The sequence below is a fragment of the Dasypus novemcinctus genome, chromosome 19 (genome assembly GCF_030445035.2).
Source record: "Dasypus novemcinctus isolate mDasNov1 chromosome 19, mDasNov1.1.hap2, whole genome shotgun sequence".
NCBI classification, from domain to species: Eukaryota; Metazoa; Chordata; class Mammalia; order Cingulata; family Dasypodidae; genus Dasypus; species Dasypus novemcinctus.
The window spans coordinates 84,213,477-84,238,771 of record NC_080691.1 but is presented as its reverse complement, the minus strand read 5'-3'; the positions used below and the strand labels follow the sequence as shown (position 1 = coordinate 84,238,771).

The 25,295-nt window shown below is 67.2% G+C and overlaps 1 protein-coding gene across 1 annotated transcript; it reads right to left on the bottom strand.

Moving 5' to 3' along the window:
* Positions 1-1,231: 1,231 nt before the first annotated feature.
* THOP1 (thimet oligopeptidase 1) lies at positions 1,232-24,946 on the bottom strand. Its single transcript, XM_058282252.2, has 13 exons — positions 24,785-24,946; positions 21,914-22,126; positions 19,242-19,390; positions 18,251-18,358; positions 15,605-15,707; positions 12,993-13,153; positions 9,353-9,488; positions 8,810-9,176; positions 8,364-8,565; positions 4,322-4,508; positions 3,975-4,103; positions 2,678-2,814; positions 1,232-1,742 (listed from the first exon to the last, which is right to left on the bottom strand). Exons 1-13 carry the CDS (start codon positions 24,798-24,800, stop codon positions 1,587-1,589), a joined length of 2,064 nt encoding a protein of 687 aa, XP_058138235.1. The 5' UTR covers positions 24,801-24,946; the 3' UTR covers positions 1,232-1,586.
* Between the last annotated feature and the right edge of the window lie 349 nt (positions 24,947-25,295).

Genomic DNA, 25,295 nt, shown 5'->3' with positions numbered 1-25,295 from the left:
CCCGGCCAGCCCACAGAGGCTCTGGGCCCCCCTAGACTTACCGAGACACGGCCCGGGGCAGGCAGGGCAGGCGGGGCGGCCGCAGCACGCCCGCGCCGCAGCTGGTTTTCCGTTTGCTGAATGAGCCCCAGGTGTTTAAGCACACACCGCGCTGGCTTAGAATCCTGATGCCGATCTCCACCCTCTTAGCATAACCCTGGTGGCCACGGCGGGTGGCCATGGTGGGTGCCCGCCGGCCATGGGGAAGCGACCAGCTGGGAGGCAACTCACCCCCGTGTCCCAAACGTGCAGCCGGCTCTGCAAAGGGCAAAGCGGACTCCGGCCCCGCCCACAGCCCAGGGCCCAACTGGCCGGGGGGCAAGCCCGGGTGGGGGACGGGAGCCAGGACGGGTGCCACAGCCACTAGTGCCACCAACCAGTCCCCTCTGCAGGGGGCTGAGGACGGAGGGGGGGCGGTGATTCTGGTCACCCAGGGGGCTCGAAGCCCCCGGAGGAAACATGGGCTCGAGGAGACCCAGGGAGGACAGCGGCCTCTCGTCCCGCACCACGGGGAGGCGCGCCATCCCAAACCCTCCGGGGAGCAACGCCACCGAGCCCTTTCCCAAGTCACGAGGACGGGGCGGGCCTGCCTGCACGAGCACAAGGCACCGCCTCGTCTCGAGTCCGCGAGGAGCCGGGCGCCACGCAGGGGCACACACCTCTGGGCTACACGTGGCTTCGCGTCTTCGAGGTCACGCAGGTGAGAAGGGCCGAGGGCAGAGCCTCCGCCAGCGCCGCCGCGAATGGAAAACGAGCTCATGTCCAATCAGAGCCCCCATGGCGCTGGCCACAAAACCCGAGGGAGACGGGTCCCCCGTGGCCAAGACACTCGGGAGGAAACACTCCCGCCCCGGCGTGAGGGGGTGGCCGCTGCGGGTCCCAGTGGGCCTCTCAGCCCCCGGGTGCCCTCCAGCGCTGAGCCGGGTCCCAGAGCGGCGGGAGCTGGACGGGGCGGGGAACGCTCTCAGTTGCACGAGGGCTGGAGCGAGCACATCACAGACTCTCGGTCGGCAACCCCGGGGCCCCTGCCCAGCCCCCCAGGGAAGGCGGCCCCTCCCGAGGCTCCAGGACCCACCGGTGCCGCAGGCTTGGAGAGCTGGTCTCCCTGCAGCGCCGACATGCCGGGTTCAGGGCCCCCACGCGAGGGCGCGCGCATGGAGCGGGTGCGGCAAGCAGGCGACTGAGGATGGGCTGCGTCCAAAGGAGGTTTAATGGAAACCCCACAACCAGACCCCGGCCCCAGGTGGCGCGGCCCGGGGCGGGAGGGCGGAGAACAAGAGCAGGCGCTTCTGGAAGGGTGCCTTTCAGGCGGAGCCGCCTCGAGACCAGGAGAGCCCCTGGGGGCGGAGGCTGGTGCCAGAGCCAGGGTCTCAAGAGGCGTGCCACACGTGTCCACGTCGCTGACGGGGACCGGGAGCTTGGCGTGGAGCCCGAGGAGAGGCCGCCTGTCGCTCCCCCCCACCCCGTGCCGGGGCTGGGGGCTAAGGCACGGGGACTGGGCGGCGGCCCGAGGCAGGCTGTGCGGGGGTCCGGGGCCCGGGAGGCCGTCAGCAGGCCGCCGGCTCGCCGCCCGGCACCAGCAGCCCCTTGCTCAGGAGGAAGGCGTCCTGCTTGGGCTCGCGGCCCAGGAAGAGCTTCAACATGGCGCTGGCGTCCTGGGAGCCGCCGGGCCTCAGGATGCAGCTCCTGTAGGCCATGCCGACCTGCGGGGACACAGAGCTGCGGACGGCGGGGAGGGGCGGGTCCCAGGGCAGTGCCCGCCAGGCTCCCCACGCCCTCCTGCCGCACGGAAGGCTCCACGGCCCGCGCTGCCGCCGTGGAGGAGCCCGTGGGAGGCGCAGGCCTCTGAAGAGGCCCTCGGCGTGCGAGGGGGCACGTGTGTGTGGGTCCCTGGGTCTGCGCTGACACACGCGTGTGCCAGAACCACCGGCCGGCCTGGGAGGCGGCCGAGCCACAACAGAGCACCAGGGCCGGAGTTGCTGGCCAGCTCGGGCCTGCGGGGGACACTGAGGCCCGGCTGCACCTGCCACCGGGGCAGTGTGAGGAGCGGCCGCGGCCCCGGCCCCCGCCGAGGGCTCCCCTCCCCTCCTGGCTCAAGGCGTCCCTGAGGACTGCCGCCCGGAGCCGAGCGCCCGGCAAGCGAGGGGCGGCCTTCATGTCCTGGGCCGTGGGACAAGCCATCCCAGGGTCCCCTCCTGCGCCGGCCTCTCCAGGGCTCCTGACGCCTGAGGGCGCGGCTGCAAAGCCCGTGTACTAGGACGACACCCCCTCGGTGCCCACAGCCCGGCGCTCACCCCTGTCCCACAGGCTGGAGAGCTGTCCCTGTGCGGGGCAGGGTCCCAGGGCAGCGGGGAGCACGCTCCTGGCTGGGGGTTAGCGCCCCCAGTTTAGAGGTGAGGAACCCGAGGGCCAGAGAGGCGGAGGCCGCGGGGGACCACGAGAACAGCCGAGAGCAGGGCAGCCGCGGCAGGTGTCCCTGGAGGAGCCCCGCCTGTGCCATCCACCAGGAAGGACTTGCAGGGGGAACGAGCCCTGAAGGGTCGAGGGGACGCTCCCACGGACCCGAGGGCAGTGCCCACCCCGGCCCCTGGCCGCCCAGCCCCGCCCCCGCTGCTGCAGGCCCCAGGCCGGCCCTCACCTGGCCGTTGAGCACGCCCTCCTCCTTGAAGCGCGTGTGGAACATGTCCATGGAGTAGACCTCGCTCCATAGGTAGCCGTAGTACTGAGCGTCGTAGCCCCCCGCTAGGTGGCCGAAGGTGGCGGGCATGTTGGTGCCTGGGAGAAACAGGCGCCCGCGTCAGCCCCCGCCGTGCCCCCACTCCACCCTCCCTCACCGTTTCTACCCAGCAGAGAGGACGCAGAGGCCGCCGTCGGAGCCCCCGCCCTGGCGGAGAGGGCCGGGCTCCTGGCGGTGGGGAGGCGGGCAGGGGGCTCCGCCACCAGGGGCCAGGACAAGAGCCTCTGCCCAGCACGGCCCAAGGTTCAAGGCCAGAGGCCCGACCGGACCACGACGCACCCCCCAATGGGCGCTCGAAGCTCCTCTAGGAGCCGGTGAGGTACTGAGCCGACGCCATCACGTGGTCGAACCCCAGCTACCATCGTGCAGGCGCGCCCAGCCAGCTGTGTACAGGTACGTGGGCCCACGTGCACACATGCTCAGAGGAGACACGGCAGAACGCCGGCAGTGGGCGAGCACCAGGGCACGAGGTCAGCGGGCCACTGTGTCCTTCGGGGTTCGTGCAGAGCATTTAGTGCTCTGGAATTGGGGAGCCTAGATTCATTCAGTTACTCAAAGCAAAGTTCAGGAGAATCACCGCCTTCCCAGGAGGCCCTTGTGCCCCTGCCCCACCCCCACATTCTTGGCACTTAGCCAGGTTCTGGGCCACTTAGCCAGGATCTAAGTAACTTAGCCAGGATCCAGGTCTCTTAGCCAGGATGCAGGTAACTTAATCAGGATCTAAGTAACTTAGCCAGGATCGAGGCAACTTAGCCAGGATCTAAGTAACTTAGCCAGGATCCAGGTCACTTAGGTAGGATGCAGGTAACTTAGCCAGGATCTAAGTAACTTAGCCAGGAACCAGGTCACTTAACTAGGATCCAGGCAACTCAGCCAGAATGCAGGTCACTTAGCTGGGATGTAGGTACCTTAGCCAGGATCCAGGCCACTTGGCCAGGATCCAGACAACTTGGGATCCAGGTCACTTGGCCAGGATCCAGGTGACTTAGCTGAGGGGCTACGGGAGGTGAAAACAGTATATTGGTGCAGACAGCAGCTACCACGGCAGCAACGAAGCCACGCCAGTGAGCTGAGCTGGTCTCCACAGCCGAGCAGATGCAAAGTGGAAGCGGTCCGCGAGCCCCAGGGAGCAGGAGCATGGAGGGTGGGGGAGCTGCCCGAGGGCCTCAGGCTGGAGGGGGCACCTGTGCGCAGCTACCTGGCGTGGCCGGGACGCCGAGGATCTCCCGGCAGAGCCGCTCGTACTCGCCGGCAGGGTCGGCGTCCGTCTGCGTGTGCAGGGCCTGGTCCACCTTGGCGAGCACGATCTGGCGCAGGTTAAAGAGGCCTGTGGGGAGGGCGGGGGGGAGGTTGGGGCGGCGCCACCCGGCCCCTGGGCCCCCCAGCCCTCACGCCGAGCCCAGGGGCCCTCCAGGAGCCTCGCTGGGTGGCGTGGGCGTCAGGTGGGGAGGCCGGGAGCCGCAGGGCGCCTGCTCGCCGCGCTCCGAGCCGCCGCACCAGCCCCGCTGAGGGGGGGGACCGAGCGGGGGCGGGGGCCGCGCGGACCTGTGTTGGCCTGCCGGGACTTGAGCAGCCTGTCGAGCAGCTCCGGGGGGATGGCGTCGCCCGTCTGGTAGTGCCGCGACATCCGCAGCAGCGGCTCCTTCTCCCACACCCAGTTCTCCAGCATCTGCGACGGCGCCTCCACGAAGTCGCGCTCCACGTGGGTCCCGCTGAACATGGCGAACTCGGCCTGGGTGGGCACGGAGGGCGGTGACCCCTGGCACGACACCCGCGGCGGGCAGGGGGCGGGCACGGTCCCTCCCACCCGGGCGGCGAAGCCTGGTCAGTCACCAGGGGCGAGGACCCCCGAGGACGCCCCGTCCCTGCTGCCGTCCCCGCCCCACCCCCGACGACACAGCTGACGCACAAAGAACGCTGGACCCCAGGGAGAGAGGAACCAGTGAGGGTGGGTCCCGGAGAATCCCAGGAGGCATGAGGGACGGCCGGAGGCCCGTCACACCGCCTTGCTCTGTGCCTGCGCGTGGGAAACTTCCCACAAGTCAAAACCGCACTCCGTCCCCGCGGCCCAAGCCTGGCAGTGGGGCGGCCGCGTGTCCTGCGGGGCGCACCGGGAAAGCCTTCTGTGGGCAGAAGGCCTGCTCCCAGGACTGAACAGCCGCCCCCAACTCCGCTCCACCTACACTCGCCGAGGGGTGGGCCAGGCGCTGTTCTGGGGGCCGTGAGGGGCAGCACACTCTCATTGTGCACGTGTGTGTGCGCGTGTGTGCTGACGTTAACTGCTAAGGAGAGAGCAGGGCTGGGAAAAGGGGGCTGGAGAGCAGCGACCAGGAAACAGCAAAGACTTGAAGGAACCGGGAGAGGAACAGCCAAGGGCAGCTGGCGGAAGGTTCCAGATGCTGAGAGCAAGTGGGGGTCCCTAGAAGAGGTGCATCGGGCAGCTAGGGCTGGTGGGGTGAGCACGAGAACTGAGGCGGTGGGGACAGTGGGGGCGGGGAGCCAGGCAGCAGGGGCAGCTGGGAGGGGGCCAGAGGCGGCGGGGGCAGCCGGGGACCAAGGAGAGGGAGACCCTGTGCTGACGAGCACGTCGGGAGCGCCTGGCTGGAGTGAGGTGGGGGCGGGCAGCCAGGAGGCGGCTGCAGTGGAGGTTCTGGGGGCCGCACTGGCAGGAGCCACGAGGGAAGTCGAGGCGCCGTGAGTGTCGGGGCGGAGCTCCTGGGCACGGGAGGCCTGGGCTCGTGGGTCAAAGGTGCCCCCTGGCCAGCGGCGTGGAGCCGTGGGGGAGGCCCCAGAGGGGTAAGGCATGACCCTCTCAGAGGCTGACGCCATCCGCCGGGCTAGGCCCCTCCACGGGCTCCCTGTCCCAACGCTCCCAGCCCCTTCCGGGCCGCGTCCTGGGGCACCCCTCCTCAGGCTGCCCCCTCGTTCCGGGGCTCTCGCCCACTCTGACAGCGGCGATGACCCCGGCGTCGTCCGCGGGGCCTGCAGACACGCCCGCCTCCCGTCGCGGGCCCGTTCTGCAGCCCGTCTCTCCATGCCGCATGCAAACAGGGCCGCACCTCCCAAAATGCCGCCCGCCCCCCGCAGGCCCCGGAGCCCTGCTCTGCGCCAACGGCCATGCTCTCCCCCCGCCGTCCCTCAAAGCACACGGCACCTTCCCTCGGCTTCCCCGTCCCTCCTCCTCGATCCTCAAATCGAGTCCTCAAAACCCCACGATACCGCTTTGCGCCCACGGGGAGGGCCACCGTCAGAAACACGGACAGGAGCACGCGTCGGGGAGAACGCGGGGACTAGCGTGGGAGGTGGGGCGGGGCAGCCTCCATGGGAGACGGCCTGGCACCCCATGGGACCAGGCGTCCCCGCGCCCCAGTATCGAGCAAGGAGAAAAGCAGGGGGGCCCACGGGCACCCGCACGACCTCTGCCGCAGCGTGACTGATGAACAGCGAGCACGCGGAGGGGAAACTGCCAGGGGCCATCGGCGCGCGGACAGAGAAGACGGGGTCTCTCTAGACGACAGGGTGTTATACTCGGCGATAAAAGGGAACGGCACCCTGGCTCACGACACAACACGCGCAGACCCTGGAAGCAGGGAAAGAAGCCAGCACAAGGGGCCGCCTACGAGAGACGTCTATAAATAGAAATGGTGGGTCCGGAGACAGAAAGGAGAGCAGAGGCCGCAGCGGGGGGTGGGAGTGGGCGATGACCGACGGACACAGAACGCGCATCAGGGGGCGGAGGATGAGCGCCAGGCCTGCCAGCTCCCGACGGACACGGAGTGCACATCGGGGGTGGAGGACGAGCGCCGGGCCTGCCAGCTCCCCATGGACACGGAGCGCGCATCAGGGGTGGAGGACGAGCGCCGGGCCTGCCAGCTCCCCATGGACACAGAGCGCGCGTCGGGGGCGGAGGAGGAGCACCGGGCCTGCCAGCTCCCCATGGACACAGAGCGCGCGTCGGGGGTGGAGGACGAGCGCCGGGCCTGCCGGCTCCCCATGGACACGGAGCGCGCATCGGGGGTGGAGGACGAGCGCCAGGCCTGCCGGCTCCCCATGGACACGGAGCGCGCATCGGGGGCGGAGGAGGAGCGCCGGGCCTGCCAGCTCCCCATGGACACAGAGCGCACGTCGGGGGCGGAGGAGGAGCGCCAGGCCTGCCGGCTCCCGGGGCGAGGAGCTGCGACCCCTCCTGCCACCCCAGCCCAGTTGCCTCGTCACCGCCGCGCCGCTCTCAGCCCCCGCCGGGCCCTTTGGCCTCAGGCCTGCCCCCGACGATCTGGACGAGGCCCTGCTGAGCAAGTGGAGGCAGATCTGATCACCTGACCCTTGCCCCACACCACAGGTGACATTTAAGTCACAGCAGAGGGCAGACCAGAAGGAGCTGAAGCCTTAAGACGTCTGGAGAAAACCTCAGATGGAAACGCTGGCGCCTCGGGCTGGGAAACGACGTCTGGGAGAAGACACAGACCCACGAGCTTGACGTGAAAACGAGGCCAGGCTTCGTCACGGTCACTCTGCTGGGAGGCCCAGCCCCTGGGAGACTCGCTTAGCCGCAGGAAGGGGCGGAGTCTGGCCCACGCCACCACGGGGGACCTCGGGGGAAGGCGGCTGAGTCCAGGGACGTGAACGACGGGGGGCACGAGGCAGAGGCCAGGGACACGGGCGAGGGTGGTTGCTGGGGTGCTGAGCGGCTCCTGGGGCGAGGGACTGCGCTAAGGGCCCGCGGGCTGCTGCGCAGCTCCGTCAACACCGCAAACCGCTGAACAGATGCTTGGGCTGGGTGAACGTAAGGCATGTGAACGCCTCAATGAGCCGGTGTAAGAAGGAAGAGGCTGCTGAGACGACCAACCCGCAGGCCACGGCAGGCGGGAACCGCTCGCCCACCGTCCACCGGTAGAGGCGGGCACTGAGGACCCCCAGGGGCTCTGGGAGCCCAGCGCCAAGCAAACGGCCCGACCCCCAGAGGGCCTGGGCTGCGCAGACGCTCGGGCACACGCCCAAGGACGCGCAGCGGCTCAGCCCGGCGGAGGCCCGTGAAAGGAGCCGCGGTCACCCCAGCCGGGGCGCTGCCGGCCTTGGCTGCTGACCCCAAGGGTGGGCGAAACAGCGGGCGCTCGCGCTGGCTCCTGCGTCGAACATGCACCACACGCTGTGATCAAAGGCGCGGAAGGCCGCAGGGACGCAGGCGAGGCGCGCGTACGCGGGTGGAGCACGGAGCGGGAGCTCGTGAGAGCTAGGATGCTCGCCCGCCGGGCCCCTGGCGCCCGCGTCCTGAGGTCGGGGCCGCCTGCTCTGCCGCGTGCTCGGCCGGGCCCCCGGGAACGCCCTCAGGACCAGGAGGGTGGCGTGAGCGTGGGCGAAGGGGCAGGAGGGCCCCAGGAGCCGGCACCGGGCCTGCGCCCCGAAACCCTGGGGCGGTGCCTGGCCCCCAGCAGGATGGCTCCTGCCCTTGCGGGCTGGCCAAGGGCCTGCTTGGCGCCGGTTCGCGCCGCTGACGGTTCACTAGGCCCACACCCTGCGAATCCCGTACGCCACCCCCACCCGCCTCCCCACCCGGCCTGCCGCCCGCCCCGCGGCCCCCGCCGCCCACCTGCGAGCAGAGCTGGTGCATCACATGCCCGAACTCGTGGAAGTAGGTCTCCACCTCGTCGTGCTGCAGCAGGGACGGCACGTCGGGCGTGGGCTTGGTGAAGTTGGCCACCATGGCGGCGACGGCCATCTGGCGGCTCCCGTCGGGCCGCAGGCAGCCGGGCTGCAGGCCGAAGCAGGCCGCGTGCCCGTACTTGCCTTCCCTGCGCGGGGAGGTGGCGTCAGGCCGGGCAGCCCCACCCAGCGGACCCCCGCGCACCCCAGCCCCCACACCACCCCGGGACACACGTCCCTGGGGTTCCGGCCTGGCCTCGGTGGCGTGGCTTTGCTCTGTGTGGCCAAGTGGCACGGCATGCCCGCCGTGGCCGTCATCTGTTGAGCACCCACCGCGCGCCGGGCCCCAGCCCGCCCCCACCCGGCTCCTCCCCCCGCCCGGCGCACACCCACCGTGGGTAGAGGTCCAGGTAGAACTTGCCGATGACGGTGCCCGAGGCCGTGTCCCTGGCGGCGTAGAGCCGCACGTCCTCGTGCCAGGCGGCGGCACCCTCCTCCGGCTCGAAGGCCAGCCCCAGCAGGTCCTGGTAGATGGCCAGCAGCCCCTGCGTGACCACCTGCATGGGGAAGTACTCCTTGAGCAGGTTCTGGTCCACGCTGTAGCGCGTCTCCTCCACCTGGTTCATGTAGTAGCGCATGTCCCAGGCGTTGATGCGCCCGTCGAAGGCCAGGCCGCGCCGCGCGCACTCGGCCTGCTTCAGCTCCAGGATCACGGCGCGCTCCTGCTGCCCCAGCGGCTTCAGCTTCTGCGCCAGCTCGTCTGCGGGGAGAGGGCCAGGCTACCGCGCCGCCTCGCGCCCACCGGGGCCGCCTGGGGCCAGGGAGGGGGCCGCGACGCAAGGCCCTCGGAGCCCACAGGGGAGGCCGGCGCCGGCCCCCCTCCACCCCCGCGCCCGTCGCCGGCGGGGCCCGCCTGGGGTCTGGGCCCGGCTGTACCTAGGAAGGTGGCCACCACCTGGCTGGTCTTGGCCATGTTCATCTCCAGAACGTAGTCGGCGTGCGTGGGGAAGCCCAGGAGGCGGGACTTCTGGGCCCGCAGGCTCACCAGCTCCTTGAGGATCGCGCAGTTCTCCTGCAGGCGACACGTGGCCGCCCGGTTGGTGAGGGGGCCCTGCCCCCTCCGTCCCAGGAGCCCCACGGCCCGGCCGGCGCGCCTTGGCCTGCGGGCACCCCGTGCCCCACCCGCTGCCCCTGCCTTGCTCCCCTGAGCACTGGATTCTAGTTACGATCGCGACCCCACGTGCATTTCTCTCGGCCCAGAGAGGGCGTGCGCTGAGAGCGGCTGCGGGGGGGGGGGGGGTCACCAGGACAGCTTGTGGAGCAGGTGGACATAGTTATGAACTCTCAGAACAGATACTGGATTGCTTGTAATCTGGTCTGTACCTGGGCATGATTAAATTACAACCAGGGCTTCAAGTGGGCCAGGTCAGTAGAGCGTTGTGTCCCCGTCCCTTGGTGGGCAGGGACTCACAGATAAAAGGCATGGCACAGGGGTTGAGGGCTTTTGATGATAGTTTTTGTGTTTTTTTTTAAGATTTATTTTATTTCCCCCCATCCCTTATTCCCCCCGCCGTCTGCCCTCTGTGTCCACTTGCTGTGTGCTCTTCTGTGTCTGCTTGTCTTCTCATTAGGCGGCTCTAAGAACCAATAGTGGGAACTTCCAGAGTGGGAGAGAGGCGATTACTCTCTTGCGCCGCCTCAACTCCCTATTCTGCTACATCTTCCTGTTTTCTCTCCTGTGTCTCCTGTTGTGTCATCTTGCTGCACCAGCTTTCCATGTCCGCTGGCACTCCTGTGTGGGCACCTCTCCCACACAGAGCGGCGTTCCCAAGCAGGGGGCACTCCCGTGCAGGGCTGCATTCCCACGTGGGCCAGCATTCGTGTGGGCCAACTTGCTCCGAGGGCCAGCTCACCCTCACCAGGAGGCCCTGGGCATCGAACCCTGGACCTCCTGTATGGTAGGCGGGAGCCCAGCTGGTTGAGCCACATCTGCTTCCCTTGATGCTGGAGTTCTGATGTTGGAGTTTGATGCTGAAGTCGTAAGCTGGAGCCCTGGGAAGCTCACAGGGGAAAGAGAAGCCAGCCCCAGGAAGAGAGGAACCCTGAATCCAGAGAGACGCAAGACCCTGGAAGGGAGGAGCCCAGGAAGCCTGAGCCCTGGCAGATGTCGGCAGCCATCCTGGAATAGACTTTGGAAATAGACTTTGGTGAGGGAAGTAACTTATGCTTTATGGCCTGGTGTCTATAAGCTCCTACCCCAAATGAACACCCTTTATAAAAGCCAACCCATTTCTGGAATTTCGCATCAGCACCCCTTTGGCTGACTACTAGAGCCTCCTCGTCCCCAGCCCCCAGGTGGACACCAGGTGGCCCCTCTCAGGGGAGCCCACCCCCCGGCATGAGGCTGGCCAGGGCGTGAGGGGCAGCGGCAGCCTGTTCCCAACAGGAGCCAGTGAGGAACAGCATGCGCCCTGCAGCAGGGAGTCCAGGGGAGGCCGCACTAGAGCCGGGGCACGGCGGGAATGGGAAGCTCACCCGTCCTCTCGGCCCAGTGCCCAGGGGTTTCTGAGACAGGGAGAGCATCCTGGGTGGTCTGGGTGGGACCCTGCAACCTCAGGGGTCCTGAAAGTAGAAACCCCCTCTGGGCCGCAACGCAACTGTAAGGACGGAGATGCCGCGCTGCCAGCCGAGATGGAGAGAGGAGCTGTGAGCCCAGGAAGGTGGTGCCCTGAGAGGCTGGGAGAGGTCGGGCTCTGCTTCTCCCCAGGACACCTGGAGGAGCCAACCCTCAACACCCCAGCTGCAGGGACTCACGCCCAGCGCTGCCAAAGGCTGAGCATGTGCAGCCTGGGGGGGCCACGAGGTGCGCAGCATCTGGAACAGCAGCCGCGGGAGACCCCTGGAACCGGGCCAGGGGCAGCCCACACGAGCCTCTGCTCCTGTGACGCGCCCCTTTAGCCCGCCCGTCTCTCCTTCCCAGCCTGCCTCAGGAGCTCGGGGGTCTAGCCAGGGCGAGCCGACGCGCTCCCAGCCAGTGGACTCTCCGTCCCTACGTGCCAAGTGGCTTCCCTACCTCCTCCAGGCCAGAAGGCAGAGGGAGCCGCAGGTTCCAACAGGGCAGCTGCTCAGGGCTGGCCAGGGCCGCCCTGGCTGCAGCAGCTCTTTCTCCTGAAATCCACATGAAGGCGGGGGGCACGGCGGGTAAAGAGCACCTGCTGGCCTCGGGGGGTCAGGAAAGGCAGGCCCTGGGAGGCGGGCGCGGGCACAAGGGCAGGTGGGAGGCTCGAAGCCCGGGCAGACGGGCTGGTCAGCCGGCCCACAGCTCAGTCCACAGCGAGGCAGGCACAGCTTCTGAGCGCAAGCGCTGAGGACTTTTAATAGCAACCTGACAGCTACTTCCTACCTGTCGGGGCTAATAAAAAAACCTCAGAGCTTGTATTTCTCAAGTCTTTTGAAATTTCCTTTTCAGAATAAAGTCCTTTTATCGTGTATTATAAAAGTAGCAGTTGAAAACTAAAACAAAACAAGGTTGTCTGAGGCCAGTGGGGCTGGAGTGTGGCAGAGAGGCCCCAGGGACCTGACTCCAGAGGGCTGTGGGGTGCCCCGGGACCTGACTCCAGCGGCTGTGGGGTGCCCCGGGACCTGACTCCAGAGGGCTGTGGGGTGCCCGGAACCTGACTCCAGAAGGCTGTGGGGTGCCCGGGACCTGACTCCAGAGGGCTGTGGGGTGCCCCGGGACCTGACTCCAGAGGCTCTGGGGTGCCCCGGGACCTGACTCCAGCGGCTGTGGGGTGCCCCGGGACCTGACTCCAGAGGGCTCTGGGGTGCCCCGGGACCTGACTCCAGGGGCTCTGGGGTGCCCTGGGACCTGACTCCAGAGGGCTCTGGGGTGCCCGGGACCTGACTCCAGGGGCTCTGGGGTGCCCTGGGACCTGACTCCAGAGGGCTCTGGGGTGCCCCGGGACCTGACTCCAGGGGCTCTGGGGTGCCCTGGGACCTGACTCCAGAGGGCTCTGGGGTGCCCGGGACCTGACTCCAGGGGCTCTGGGGTGCCCTGGGACCTGACTCCAGAGGGCTCTGGGGTGCCCGGGACCTGACTCCAGGGGCTGTGGGGTGCCCCGGGACCTGACTCCAGGGGCTGTGGGGTGCCCCGGGACCTGACTCCAGAGGGCTGTGGGGTGCCCCGGGACCTGACTCCAGGGGCTGTGGGGTGCCCCGGGACCTGACTCCAGGGGCTGTGGGGTGCCCTGGGACTCTGGCCTCGTGGACACGAGAAGTCATGTCCAGGTTGAACGCGACTGACCTACAGAGGGGCCGTCCCAGGTGCCAACACGAGCCCCTGCCACCTGCGCGGGGCGGATGTCAGTGCGCAGAGTCCGTTTCAGGGCGACAGCCAGAAGGCCTGGCTGTGGGGGAGCGGGGCGGGGGCGCCTGCAGACCCATGCTCCATTAGGAGGGAGCGGGCTGGGGCCGAGGCGCGACAGGGCCAGCGGGGAGAAGAGGGAGGCCAGGCTGGCGTGGGCGCGGCTCGCGGGCGGGACCCAGCCCGAGGGCAGCCTCCCCGCCGCGGGCTCACCTGCTTGCAGCGGCAGTTGAACGCCTCCTCCACCGCCCTCCTGGTCTCGGGCACGTGGCACTTCTTCAGCAGCGGGAAGTAGTGCGGGTACTTGAGGGTGACCTTCAACTTGCTGTCCTCCGTCTTCTCCAGGGAGTTCAGGAAGTCCTCGGGGAGCCCGCCTGCGGGAGGAAGCCAGGGCGGGTTTCCACGGGCCCCGAAGGCCGGCAGGCGGCGCAGGAGCCAGCGGCGCGGCGGCTCCGAGCGCCGGGCAGGCTCGCAGCCGTGGGGCCCAGGCCTGGCTGCCCCGAAGCCCTCCACGGTCAAGCCACGTCCCCGTTGGGGCCCCGAGGGGCAACCTCGGGACAGGCCGGAAGCTTCCAGCGCCTTCCAGCAGGGCTCGCCTGCCTCGGAACCCTCCCAGGGAGCTGGAGTCTCCCGTGTCCCTGGCCGTCCTGAGCCTGTCCCCCACGCTGTGACATGGCGAGCGTGGTGGGGGCGTGAGGGGGCCCTCGAGTAGGTGCAGGGGTGACACGGGACGGGCGCACGAGAGCGGCCAGAAGGACACGCTACACGACTCTGTGCAGGTGAAAAGTCTAGAATGAGCCAATTCAGAGACAGACAGATTCCAGGGTGCCAGGGGCTGGGGGAGGGGAGGGGAGAGTTCCCGCTTTGTGGGCAGAGTTTCTCTCGACACAAAAACATTTTTAAAATTGAGTTGGAGAAAGAGGAATTGTTCAGAAATCAGGGCAAGTTTACCTGGCCCGTTCACTGCTCTTGCTTTAGAACATTATAAACTTGGAAACCCCATCAACAGCCTATGACGGGAAGGGTCTAGACGCCAGGGTGTCCACTTAACAAAACGTCACCTGGCCTCAGTAAGTCACATCTCGGAAGTGTTTAGTAACAGGGCACTGCTCATCTCCTGACGTCAACAGGAAAGTGGGGGAGCAGGGGGCGTCAAGTGAGTGGGGAGCCTCCCGCCCCTGTGGGAGGCCCTGGGCTCAGTTCCCGGTGCCTCCTAAAAAAAGACAATGAGCTGAAAACGAGGGGAGGAATAAATAAAAACAAATCTTTAAAAAAAAAGAAAAGAAGAGCAGCCCCAGAACCCTGTGGGTGGGGGGCCTCCAGGGTGCAGGAGGCCCCAGCTCCGGTGGCCTCCTCTGGAACGGTGGCTGAGGACCCCTGCTCCTGCGTGCCCGTGCTGCTCTGTGCCCTCATTTCCTTAGAGCGACCAAGCCTCGCTTTTGCGAGAAGCCAGCAGACGCCACGCTCCTGCCGGGTGGGCTGGGCAGATGCGTCCTGGCTGCGGCCCGCGCCCAGGGGGCAGGGTGCCCAAGGACCAGCCCTTAGCAGAGCATGGCCGGCCGGGGCTCTGTCCACGCAGGCGGACAGGCTGGCGGGAGGCCCTGTGGTGTGGGCAAGGCCGGGACCGCACAGCGGGCGTGGCGAGCAAATGCGGCCCAGTGCCAGGAACGGGAGTGCCCGCGGCCCTGGCCGGCACAGCTCTAAAGCCAGGCCCGGCCGCCGTCGCTCTGTGGCTATCGGCCCGAGGCGTGGACTTGCCTCCTGAGGAGGCCAGCGGAGAGAGAACAGAGCGTGGCTCAGGGCGGCCGAGCGCAGCAGCCGTGGACCTGCGCACTCCTGTCGGGGCCCCGCGGCCACCAGGCTCCTGCCAGCCTTTCCACGGAGGCCTCCCGCTATCGCCGTTGAGAGGCAGCCACCGGGGGGGCTGTGGCTCTTTGGGCGTCATCAGAGCCCAGCCCCCCGTGGGGCTGTCAAAGCCGGTGAAATTGGCGAGATGGCTGCCCCGACCTTCACAAGTGCTCACGTCAAAAAAGATTCAAGAAGGGGTCTGAGGAACTGTTCCCCAGGAAAGGGCCTCAGTGGGCTGGTGGGTCCTGACTGCGTCCCGGACGGGGGAGAGCAGCAGTGCCGGGACCCCGCTGGGACAACCGCGCTAGGGAGCTCTGCCGAGCCCTGCTTCTCGGGGAGTGTCGTGGCACCTGCAGCCAACACACACGGTCAGGAGAGAAACACACGTGGGCATCCGCACCGAGGAAGGCGGGGCAGGGGGGGCCACAGGGGGGCCGCTAGCGAGGGCCGGGGTTTCCATCGCGCTCTTCTCCCAGCTTCCCTACAGTTAGAGTGGTTCAGTGGGGGGGTGGGACTAAGGAGAAGAGGAGAAAGCAGCACAGCGAGGCTCCCACTCTTCAACTTTCCTAGCATTCTCAGGCCTGGGAACCACCGGTCCGGCCTAGGCCTTTCGCCCCGTGAGATGAAAATGACGGGGTAACCGCGAGGCGGGGCGGAGCCTGCGGGGGCCCGGCCAATCGAGAAGCAGAGCTGGGATGGCCCCCGCCACTCCCAGTCCCCTGCTGGGGGCTCGGGCCACCACCCGGGGCTGCCTTCTGCCGGACAGACCCCGGCCCTCCCCTAGGAAGGATCTAGAACCTTGGGTTCTGAAATGCTGCAAGCACCCTGCGTGAAGCAACGCACCCACCAGGGCGGCCGGGCGTAAAGGCCTGGGCCTCTGGCCCAGGGAGCAGCGGCCTCCGGGGGCTCCGGCCGGCAGCGTGGGTGCCCCGACAGCTGGGCCCAGCCGTGGCTCCCTCCCCACCCGCCGCCCGTACCTAGCTGCTCCCGCGTGAACGGCAGGAAGGTCGTGTCCTCATTCAGGTTCTTGTTGAAGTCGATGCACAGGAGGCTCAGCTTCTTCTTGATATCTTTGATTTTCTGAGGAGGAGACGGCGATGAGGTGGGGGTGGCCCGCGGGGGCACGGCGGGAGGCGAGGGCGGGACCCCGTTGCTATGAGTCCACCGGGGTCAGGAAGTTTTCTTAAGGCCCCGGCAGCAGGGAGAGGCGGCGCAGGAAGGACCGGGAGACAGAGAGGACGAAGCATGTCCGAGACAGTCTGCACGGAGCAAACCGGCCGTCGCGGGCACTCCGGGCACGTGGTGGCCTTGAGAAGGGGGGTCCTGGGCAGGAGCCTCCCGGCTCTTCCTGGTCTGGCGCGTGAGCTTTAGGACACTCTCCCGGAGGTGGACTTTGATCCCCTCGGGGCAAATTGTTTCCAGAAGCCACTGAAGACGGAGCTGCCCCCGGGTAAAGGGACAAGGTGGGGTGACCGTAAGGAGGCGACTGTCACGTGGCCCCACACCAGCCCTGAGGCTGCAGGGAGGTGACTGCCCTCTGACAATCACGGTCAAGGGCGCCTGAGGCGCAAGCAGCAGGGCCACGCTTCTGCCAGAACCTTCCAAGAGGCAGCGAGGACGGCAGGCGGTGCCAGGGGGAAGGACATGGAGTGGCGGTGCCCACCTGTCCCATGCCCGGGAGGACCTGGGCCCGGCGCCCAGGCAGCGCACCCTCTCCTCCCGAGGCCAGTCCGCGAGGCCAGGGTGGAAAACGCCGACGGGAGGATGGCGGACGGGGAGGGAGGCAAAGCGAACCCCAAAAACAAAGAGGGCCCGGACGACAGATTCTGGGAGGCGCCAGCCGGCGCCCGGGCTGAGCTCCCTAAGCGCAGACCCAGCCGCATGGACGGTGGCTGAGGGGCCCTACGGGAGCGGGCCGTGCCCTCGGGGAAGGCAGGAGCGCTCTGCCACCCCGGGCCCATGCGTCAGCCTGGACGCAGGGCAGCCACGTGGATTCCCGCCGCGCCTTCCGCACTCGGCGGTTCTCGAGGGCCAATGTGCGTGACGGTCGCCGAGAGTGGCGATGTGATCACGGACGCTGGCCTTCCAAGAGAGTGAGCGGTCCACGAGGACACCGGGGACTCTGAGGACCGCCGAGCTCAGACACTCGCGGTTCCAGCCCTGGTTTCACCGTGGCCGGCTTTGTCCACCAACGGGCTGCGCCTCCCAGTCGGTTCAGGCCCCGCGAGGTGGAGTCGCCTCTGCCAGCAGGGGGCAGACTGAGCGGGGCGAGGCCCCGGCCCCACGAGGTGGAGTCGCCCCCGCGAGCAGGGGCAGACTGAGCGGGGCGAGGCCCCGGCCCCGCGAGGTGGAGCCGTCTCCGCGAGCAGGGGCAGACTGAGCGGGGCGAGGCCCCGGCCCCGCGAGGTGGAGTCGTCTCCGTGAGCAGGGGCAGACGGAGCGGGGCGAGGCCCCGGACCCACGAGGTGGAGTCGCCCCCGCGAGCAGGGGCAGACTGAGCGCGAGCAGGGGCAGACTGAGCGGGGCGAGGCCCCGGCCCCGGCGCTCGCTCCACACTCGGCTGCTCCAGGTGCTTTACACCAACTCCTGCCTTTAGCTGGAGTGACGGCCCCGTGCGGGCGTTCGAGCTGTCCACACCTGGGACGAGGAGACGGAGGGCAAGGGCCGGGAGACTCGCCCCATCACAGGCTGCCTGGTGCTGGAGCCAGACGGGCCCCACCGCCCACGCCCTCCCCTCCAGGAACGAGACAGCACGTCGGGCGCACGGTGGGCACCTGGCAGGAGGCGGCCCGGCCCCCTCCTCCAATCATGGTGCTGCCTCTGGAGTGGAGCCAGGTACTGTCGCCCACCCGGGGTGCCACCAGGAGCCTCTCTTGCTAGATCGGGGGCGGGACCTGGCCCAGTGGGCGGGATCCTGCTTCCCAGACCCACAGCAGGGGGAGGGGAGGGGAGGCCGGGGGCGCAGGTCCTCACTGCGCGGGGACTTGCGGCTCCTCCGCTGTGCCGAGGGCCTTGGGCCCCACAGCACCAACTGCCTCCACATGGCGCAGACAGGCCTGGGTGCGGCTGGCACCTGCTCCAGGAGGAGCTCCGGGAGGAGCCTCCTTGGGCTGGGCAGGGTAGAGCGCCATGGACAGGAAGGGATGCGCTGGCCCAAGCGGGCGACCTGCCGCCTCTGCGAGGCAGCAACCACAGAGCAGAGCTGCCCAGGAGGGGCGGAGGGACGTGACGAGCCAGGGGAACTGGCCCTTCGGGGGCTTCGGGGGCCACCGGGCATGGGGCCGCGGGTCTGAATACTTTCCCCCAGCCCCACTTCCTGGCTAGAAAACGGGGACATCACAGACCTCGGGGAGGATTCAGCGAGAGGGCGCGCCCAAGGGCAAGGCCGCGTCTGCCCTGCTCTGCCCTGGGAGCCGAGGGAGCCTCGCGCCCTTGGGCCCGGGAGCGCGGCAAGAAGGGTGCAAGGAGAAAGGCGCAAGGGGAGGGCTGTCTGCGCGGGGGCGGGCCTCGGCGGGAAGCTGGCCTCGGGCCAGGCGCGGGCTTGGACTGGAGGGCGCCCACCGGCCGGAGGCGGGTGCGGGGCCCCGGGGAGCCCCCCACAACGCCGGACCCCGAGAACTCACCTCCTGGGTTTCCTCGGGGAGGTGGAGCCCGTTCCGCCGGCCCAGCTTGATGAGCCGCTCCAGGTACCGCGCGGCCTCGGGCCTCAGCGAGTCCTTCTGGACTTTCTCCTAGAGCGAGAACATCCAAAAGCCGTTCGTGTGCAACCCAGCGTCAACGCCAGACACGGGCAAGGACGTGGAGAGCGTGGATGGCCGGCCCAGCGCCGGTGGGAAGGTAACACGGGGCAGCCGCTGTGCAAGACAGGCGGTTTCTTAAGAAACGAGACACAGAAATGACCGCATGGCTACCACCTGGCCCAGCCGTTGCCCCTGGCACCCATCCCAGGGACACGTCCACGGGGAAGCCTGTGCTGGTGCTCACGGCAGGTTTACCCAGAGGAGCCCGAGGCTGGGGCCAGGCCAGCGGCCCCGCGCTGGCCAGCGCTTACAGAGGCCCGAGACCGAGGCGCTGAGACGCGGCCACGGTGCTGTCAGACGATGCCACGGGGAAAGCGGGCCCTCTCTGTATTATTTCCTACAACCGCAGGTGAATCTACGACTACCTCAGTTTAAAACAATCACCATTCCTGCTTCTAAAGGTCCCTCCAGGATTCAACAGAACCATTCTGCTGCTGCCGGGAGACGTGCCTGCGCACGGGGCGCGCGCCCAGGAGGGGTCACCAGCAGCGCGAGCACGTCTGCTTGCCTGTCTCTCTGACACCAACGGTGGAAGCCGGGACGAGAGGCCCCGGCCCGGGAAGAGCGCTTGGCCCTCTTCGGGCAGGGGGACGGCCTGTAAGGAGTGCCCAGGGCGCTCCTGGAAACGAGGCGGGCGGTGGACGGTGGAAGCCCCGAAAGCCCTGGGGGTTTCAACTGTTTTAAGACCCGAGAGAGCAGAATCATCGGGTTCCAGCGTGGTCTCTACGGGCCGGGGCCCCCTCGGCGTTTCCAGCAGGGCCCCCTTGGCGTTTCTGGTCCTGCCAGCCTGGCGGGCCCCGTGCCCCGCTCTCACCTGGAGCCAGACGATCCTCTGGTACACATCCTGCCGCATGCTCATCTCCACGTCAAACTCGGAGAGCTTTTTGTCGGCCTCCGTGCTGGCGGCCCGGATGTCTTTGGATGGAGAAACGTGCTGGGGGAAATCGAGGCTGTTCCTCTGAACTGAATCGGGAGGAAACGGAGACAGGCATGAAAGCGGGCCCCTGGGGGGAGCCGGCAGGCGGTGGCCAGCCCCCAAGGCACAGAGCTCACCCGGGGCTCGTCTACTGCTCCGTGCCAGGCCCGTGCCGGGCACCGGGATAAAGAAACCAACAGCTGGAGCCCACGTTCCCAAGGAGCACCCAGTCCAAACGGAAACTCCAATTCAAGTCTCGGTAGCCCACCCCAGACAGACTGAGACCACCGGGCAGGATGAGATGAGAGGCCACAGAGCTCAGCTCCAGGGGAGAGCCTTGGCTGGAGACCATGCCAAGCCCATGAACGACCCGATGGCACACGGCATGCGCGTGCCCCGTTTACTGGGCGTGGTGGAGCTGGCTGGGAAGGCAGCGACTTCAGGAGGCGCAACGCGACCCAGCTATCCCCCTCCCTGGCATCTGCCCGAGAGAAACGAAAACACACGTGCACGGGTAAGCCTGCCCCCATATTCAGCGCGCAGGATTCCCGAGAGCCAACAACCCCTGCGCATCAGCGGGCGACCGGAGGAACAAGATGTGCTCCATCCAGACGAGGAAGGGAGCTCTGGAGTAGGCTACAGCAGGGACAAAACACAAAACGTGGTGCTCAGAGAAGCCAGGCGTGAAAGGAGAAAGACTGCACGAACCCACTGATAAGAAAAGTCCAGAATGAAAAGATTCAGAGGCAGAAAGGAGTAGAGGGTTCCTGCTGGGAGGTGAGGACATCGCACAACTGGCTGTGGTGATGGGTATACAGCTCTGGTGATACACTAAAACCACTTGTCCCCTTAAGTGGGTGTAGAGTTAGATCTTGGTAAAGCTTCTGCCAAAACAAAATCGGGGGGAAAAAAGCATCAGCTTTGCGTCGGAGAGATCTAATTCAAATTGACGTTTGGTCGTTTCCATGATTTGGAGCCAAAGAAGAAGTCTCCCGGCCTCAGAATGTCTGACTGTCACAGGGGGGCACAGAGGCTTCACCCACTTGGTCAACTTTCACCGAGCCCAGCGAGGCCGCGCGTCAGGCCTCAGGCCGGGAGCTGAAGGAAACACGGGGAAGGACAGAAAACGGCCCTTGCCCTGCCGAGACTTGCAGGCCGTTAAACAGGCAGTCACAAGCGCACCGAGGGTGACCCAGAAGCGCGCAGGGCGGGTTAGCCAAGGGAGCGGGCGTGGAGAGGGGAGGGCGGGAGGTCAACTTCCCTGGTAGCCCAGCCAGGCGGGCGGTGGCCCAGGCTGGGCGCCAAGGCCCTGACGCGGCGAGCGCGCTGCACCGCGGGCCTGCAGGGAGCGGAGGGCCGGGCCCGGGCAGCCCAGGGGCGGGGAGGGGACGCCGAGGGCTCTGGTCTCCACGCCAAGGCCAGGGAGGCAGTGAGGGGGAGGGCAGGGACACGGCCGTTTTGTTTCTCTTCAGTTACTGACTGCTACGCAGAAAGGGAGCTGAAAGCCACGAGAGTACAAGGTGGGAGTGGGTGAGACCGGAGCACGTCTGCGACAGGTGGGGAGGACGGTGCGACCCCGCGCCAGCCCAGCGGACGACGCGGGAAAGGAGAGGCTCCGCCACCTGTCGGGGAGGCGGAGACGGGCCCGAGTGGGGGGACGAGGCGCCTGCCTGAAGCCGCAGAGCCGGGCCCCGGGCCGCCCCCTGGACTGCGGCCCCCGCTCCCTTCTCAGCAGACGAGCCCTGCGCAGAGTCTGCCCCATGAGCACCAGGGACCGGCAAGGAGCCCTCCACTTGAATCCCAGATGCGCGCCAGCTCCCCGGGCGAAGCAGTTCAGCTGGGGACCCAGAAGCAGAGGGACGTCCCCGAGGCCTCTCCTGAGACTTCTCCCGGCTGTCCCGCATGCACCGCCAGCCTCCGCGCAGGGGCTCCCTGAGCCGCCGCCCTCTCTCCCGTGCCCGGGCTTCCCCTGGCTCGGGGGTGGAGGAGAAGATCGTGCAATAGGAGGAGGCGCTGGCTGGGTGGCGGCGGGGACACCCGATGCCAGAGGTGAGCCCAAGCGAAGGGCGGGGGAGAGCGGAAAACAGAAGCTGGCGAGTTGTGTAGCTGAGGGAGAAAGCAAATACACCCTGGGACACGGCACGAGGCCCCCAAGGACCCAGGCCTCCAGGCGCGAGCGGAGGCGGCTCAGGCAGGTGGCCAGCCCGGGCAGAACCTCCTGTCCCAGGCTGCCGATGACGCAACCTGGCCGGACCAGTGCGGGCGAGGCGGCAACGTGGAGCAGGGCACAGGAGGGGACCCGGCACGGCCTGGACGCCTCCCAGGGGCCGGCACCCGCCAGGGGCCGCTACCCCTCGTCTCAGTTATTTGGCACAAACACGACCTGCAGGGCCGCGGCGTTACGTTCGTTTCCTCAGGGCGGGCAGCCCGGGCGCCCCCAGGCAGGGTCCCGGGGCTGGAATCGGCGCTGCCCCGGCTCCATCCAGCTCCAGAGCCCGAGCCCTGCGCACCGTGCCGCCCCTCCCCCCCCGCCCCCGCCAGCGCGCGCCGGGGCCCTGCCCTGCAGTTACCTGTGTAAGACACCTCCACGTCGGCCAGGGCCTTGAGGGTGCTCTCGTAGGACACCTCCTCAAACGTCTGGGCGCCCACCTGGTCGTACACAAGCTTGGTCTTCTCGATGAGCTCCCTGGTGAGCGCTTCTATCTGCTGGGCAGTCAGGTCCCACCGCAGGTGGTTCACCACGGCGCACGGTGGGGACACGTCCAGGGCGTCGCCTGCGCAGGCTAGGCAGAGAGAACACAAACCCCCAATCATGCCTGCTTCGAGTCCACGGTAACAAGCGAGAGAAGGGGAGGCCAGGGTTGCCACTTCCCCACCAGGGGACGGGACTGGTCCTCCAGGGCAGGGGTCTCACCCAGGGCCACGTCTGGAGGCACCTGTGGCCGTCACCACTGGAGGGGGGCTGCTCCTGGCATCTGGTGGGTAGAGGCCGGGGCTGCTGCTCGACGCCCCCAGTGCCCAGGACGCCCCCACCCCGGAGAGGGATCCAGCCCCGACGCCCATGAACCCTGCCACGAGGCGCCAGGCGCGGGTCCTGGTCAGCTGCACCCTACGGAGCCCGCCGCCGCTTACAGGATGGAGGAGCCCAGAGGCGGCGGCTCAGCTTGCCCGGGCCTCACGGGCGCTCGCTGACTCCCTTCTGCCTGGTCATTCCCTAGTCCACGCCCGCCGCTAGCCGCTAATTCAGCAGGGGACGCAGGGCGAGGGGTGGGCTTTCCAGACACCGTGAGTGTGTACTTAGGGGCTCGGCTGCTGCCGGCCTCTGAGAAAGGGATGCTTACTCCACGGCGCAACCGTGGCGGGAAGGGAGACGACCCGTGCGAGGGTCCGGGAGGGAGACTTCTTTGAGAAAGGCAACAGGGCTAGGCAGGGAAGCCGGCCAAACTAGACCACGTGGGACAGGGCAGACAGGGGACAGGAGAGGGCCACGCAGCTGAGGCCTGGCGTACCCCCAACGGGTCTCTGTAACCGTCGAAAAACCGTTCTTAGCTCCTGGGCTGCACCCCCAAAACAGAAAAGCTGTAGTCTGCTACTCGCTGGTGTAGACGATGGCGAAGGGCTGGAACTTTACTCCGGAGCACAAGGTAGGGCCCTGGAGCGGGGAGGGGAAGGCCTTACCGGGCCAGGCTCACGTTTTTACAGGGAAGGGGGCAAGCCCCACAGATGAGGCTGGAGGGCAGAAGCTGAAGTGAACTGCCTGGGTTTGAACCCCGCCTCTGCACCTGCTACAGCAAGACTTCCAACCCTCCAAATCTCAGCATTTCCGCCTGTAAAATGGGGGCAGCCAGAACTGTCCTAACAACTCAATGCGGGAAAGCGAGAAAACCATGTGGCACCCTGAATGCCACAAGGAAATTTTCCAGTACAGCTGTTAGTACAGACTTCAGCCTCTTATCCAAAAACCCTTGGACCTGGGGTTTTCCCTACTTCAGCGAAGTATTACGGCACGTATGTCCTTCATTACATAACATCCAGGAGGGTCTGTGTTAGCACTCTAAAATCAAACAAATTACTTTTTCTGCAGTGAAACGCAGAGATACATAGAGCAAGGCTTCCCCACCTCGGAACTAGCAACATTTGAGCCTTGCTGTGGGATTTTCATGGGCAGCACGGGGTGCTAAGCAGCACCTCTCACCTCTAGCCTCTATAAGCCAGTAGCACCCCTCCACACAAACACACACACAGTCCTGACAACCCAAAAGGCCTCCAGCCGTCGCCAAAGGTCCCCTGGGAGGCACGATGGCCCCAGGGGGAAACCAGGCGAGCCTCACAAAGTAGGAAACAGAAAGGCTCTTCATCAGTGCAGGTTTTGCAGCCCAAAGACCTCGCTGCGAACTCGGGGAAAATCTTTCCGCTTGCAGAGTGCTTTGGATTTCAGAACTGCAGCAAAGGGACTGTGGAATCTACCCTAACTTCTGTAGTCCATTAGGGCCGAAGGGGCTCGGGAAAGAGGGACGCCGGTGTGAGCCGCAGAAAGAGCTCTCGGAGGAGGTGGGATTTGAAACACCTGAGCACTGGCCTTTGTTCCGCGACTGCACCCGTGCGCCATCTCAGAGCTAAAGATCCAGCAGGGAACAAGGCGTACGACATCCCCACCTTCCAGAAGCCTCAACTTGGCCCTAGCGATCGTGATGATGGTCATCGTTATCACAACCAGGGGAGAGGACAGGAGGGCCTGAGAAAATGCAGGGCGACTGACCAAGGACACGTGACGGGGCAACCTGGGTGATCTTCCAAGAGAAACCAGATCCCATCACTCCCCTCCTGAGAGTGCTTCCGTAGCTCCCACTTACCCTGCAAATGAAAGGCTCCCCCAGCTCAACTTTTAGCCAAACTGACTTCCTGTTGTCCAAACACGTGGCCCTGCCTTGCAGCCTTACCCCCTAGCAGTTAACACCACCTGGAACACTCCCACGGCCTGGCAGGGCTCCTTCTCCTCTATTCAAGTCTAGGTAGGCTCCAATGCCTCCTCCGAGGAGCCTTCCAGGACCCGCCTCTCGCAAAGCGGCCCCACCGGTCCCGTCGGTCTCCGTGAGATCACCCCGTCGGCTGATTATCTGCTGCCCCGCACCGACCTCCGTGTAAAATGCTCGTTGCCTGCCTGCTAGCTTTTGCCCCCTGCCTCCCCGCTCTAAGGCTCCCCTGGATCCACCCGAGTTCACCCCGCGGCCTGGAGCATCCTCGCGGGCGCGCACCCACTTCGCAGAATGAATGACGCGCCGGGGGAATGGGTTCACTCATCCCGAAGACGCGGGGAGGGGGGCCCGGTCGCTCGCCACCCCCACCCCGGCCGAGGGCCACCCGGCTCCGGACCGAGGCCCGAGGGTCCAGGGAACGCCGGGGTCCGGCGAGCGGGAAGCGCGCAGAGCGGCGGCCGGTACCTGCGGGGGGCTTCATGGCGGGCGGATCTGCGCCGGGGGCCCCCTCCCTCCACCTCGTCTGCGTCCGGCCGCCGCGGCTGCCTCAGTCTCCCCGGCGTCGCCGCCGCCGCCGTGCCAAGACTGAGACGCCCGCGGTCCGCCCGGGGCATGCCGGGAGAGCGCGTGTGCGGGGAGGGCGGGGCGCTCGCGCGGCGAGGCTCCGCCCACCCCTCGAGGCGACCGCTCCCGCCCCGCTGCCCTCCCGGCCCGTCATTGGCTCTCGCAGGCTGGAGGGCGGGGCCTCGGGCTCCACCCCCGCGAGGCCGGCCAGTGGCGTTTCCATGGAAACCGTTGGCGGCGGGGGTGTAGGAACCCCGGCGTTTCCGCCTCTTCGCGGCAGTGCTTCCCCAGAGCCTGGACTTGAGACTCCCGGGTCAATTTGCACTTGCCTCCCTTCTGGTTTACGGTTGTGTGTTGAGGTCGACCCTCAAGTCTGAACCCTCAGGAGAGGACCTCACGTTATTGAGGCTCT

What these genes read in the sequence shown, in the direction of transcription:
- THOP1 (XM_058282252.2), bottom strand. An exon ending in AGAGGATCGTCTGGCTCCAG is followed by an intron (nt 18,359 to 19,241) that starts GTGAGAGCGGGG and finishes TTCTCGCTCTAG; the next exon opens with GAGAAAGTCCAGAAGGACTC. An exon ending in GTCCCGGCAGGCCAACACAG is followed by an intron (nt 4,104 to 4,321) that starts GTCCGCGCGGCC and finishes CCCTCCCCACAG; the next exon opens with GCCTCTTTAACCTGCGCCAG.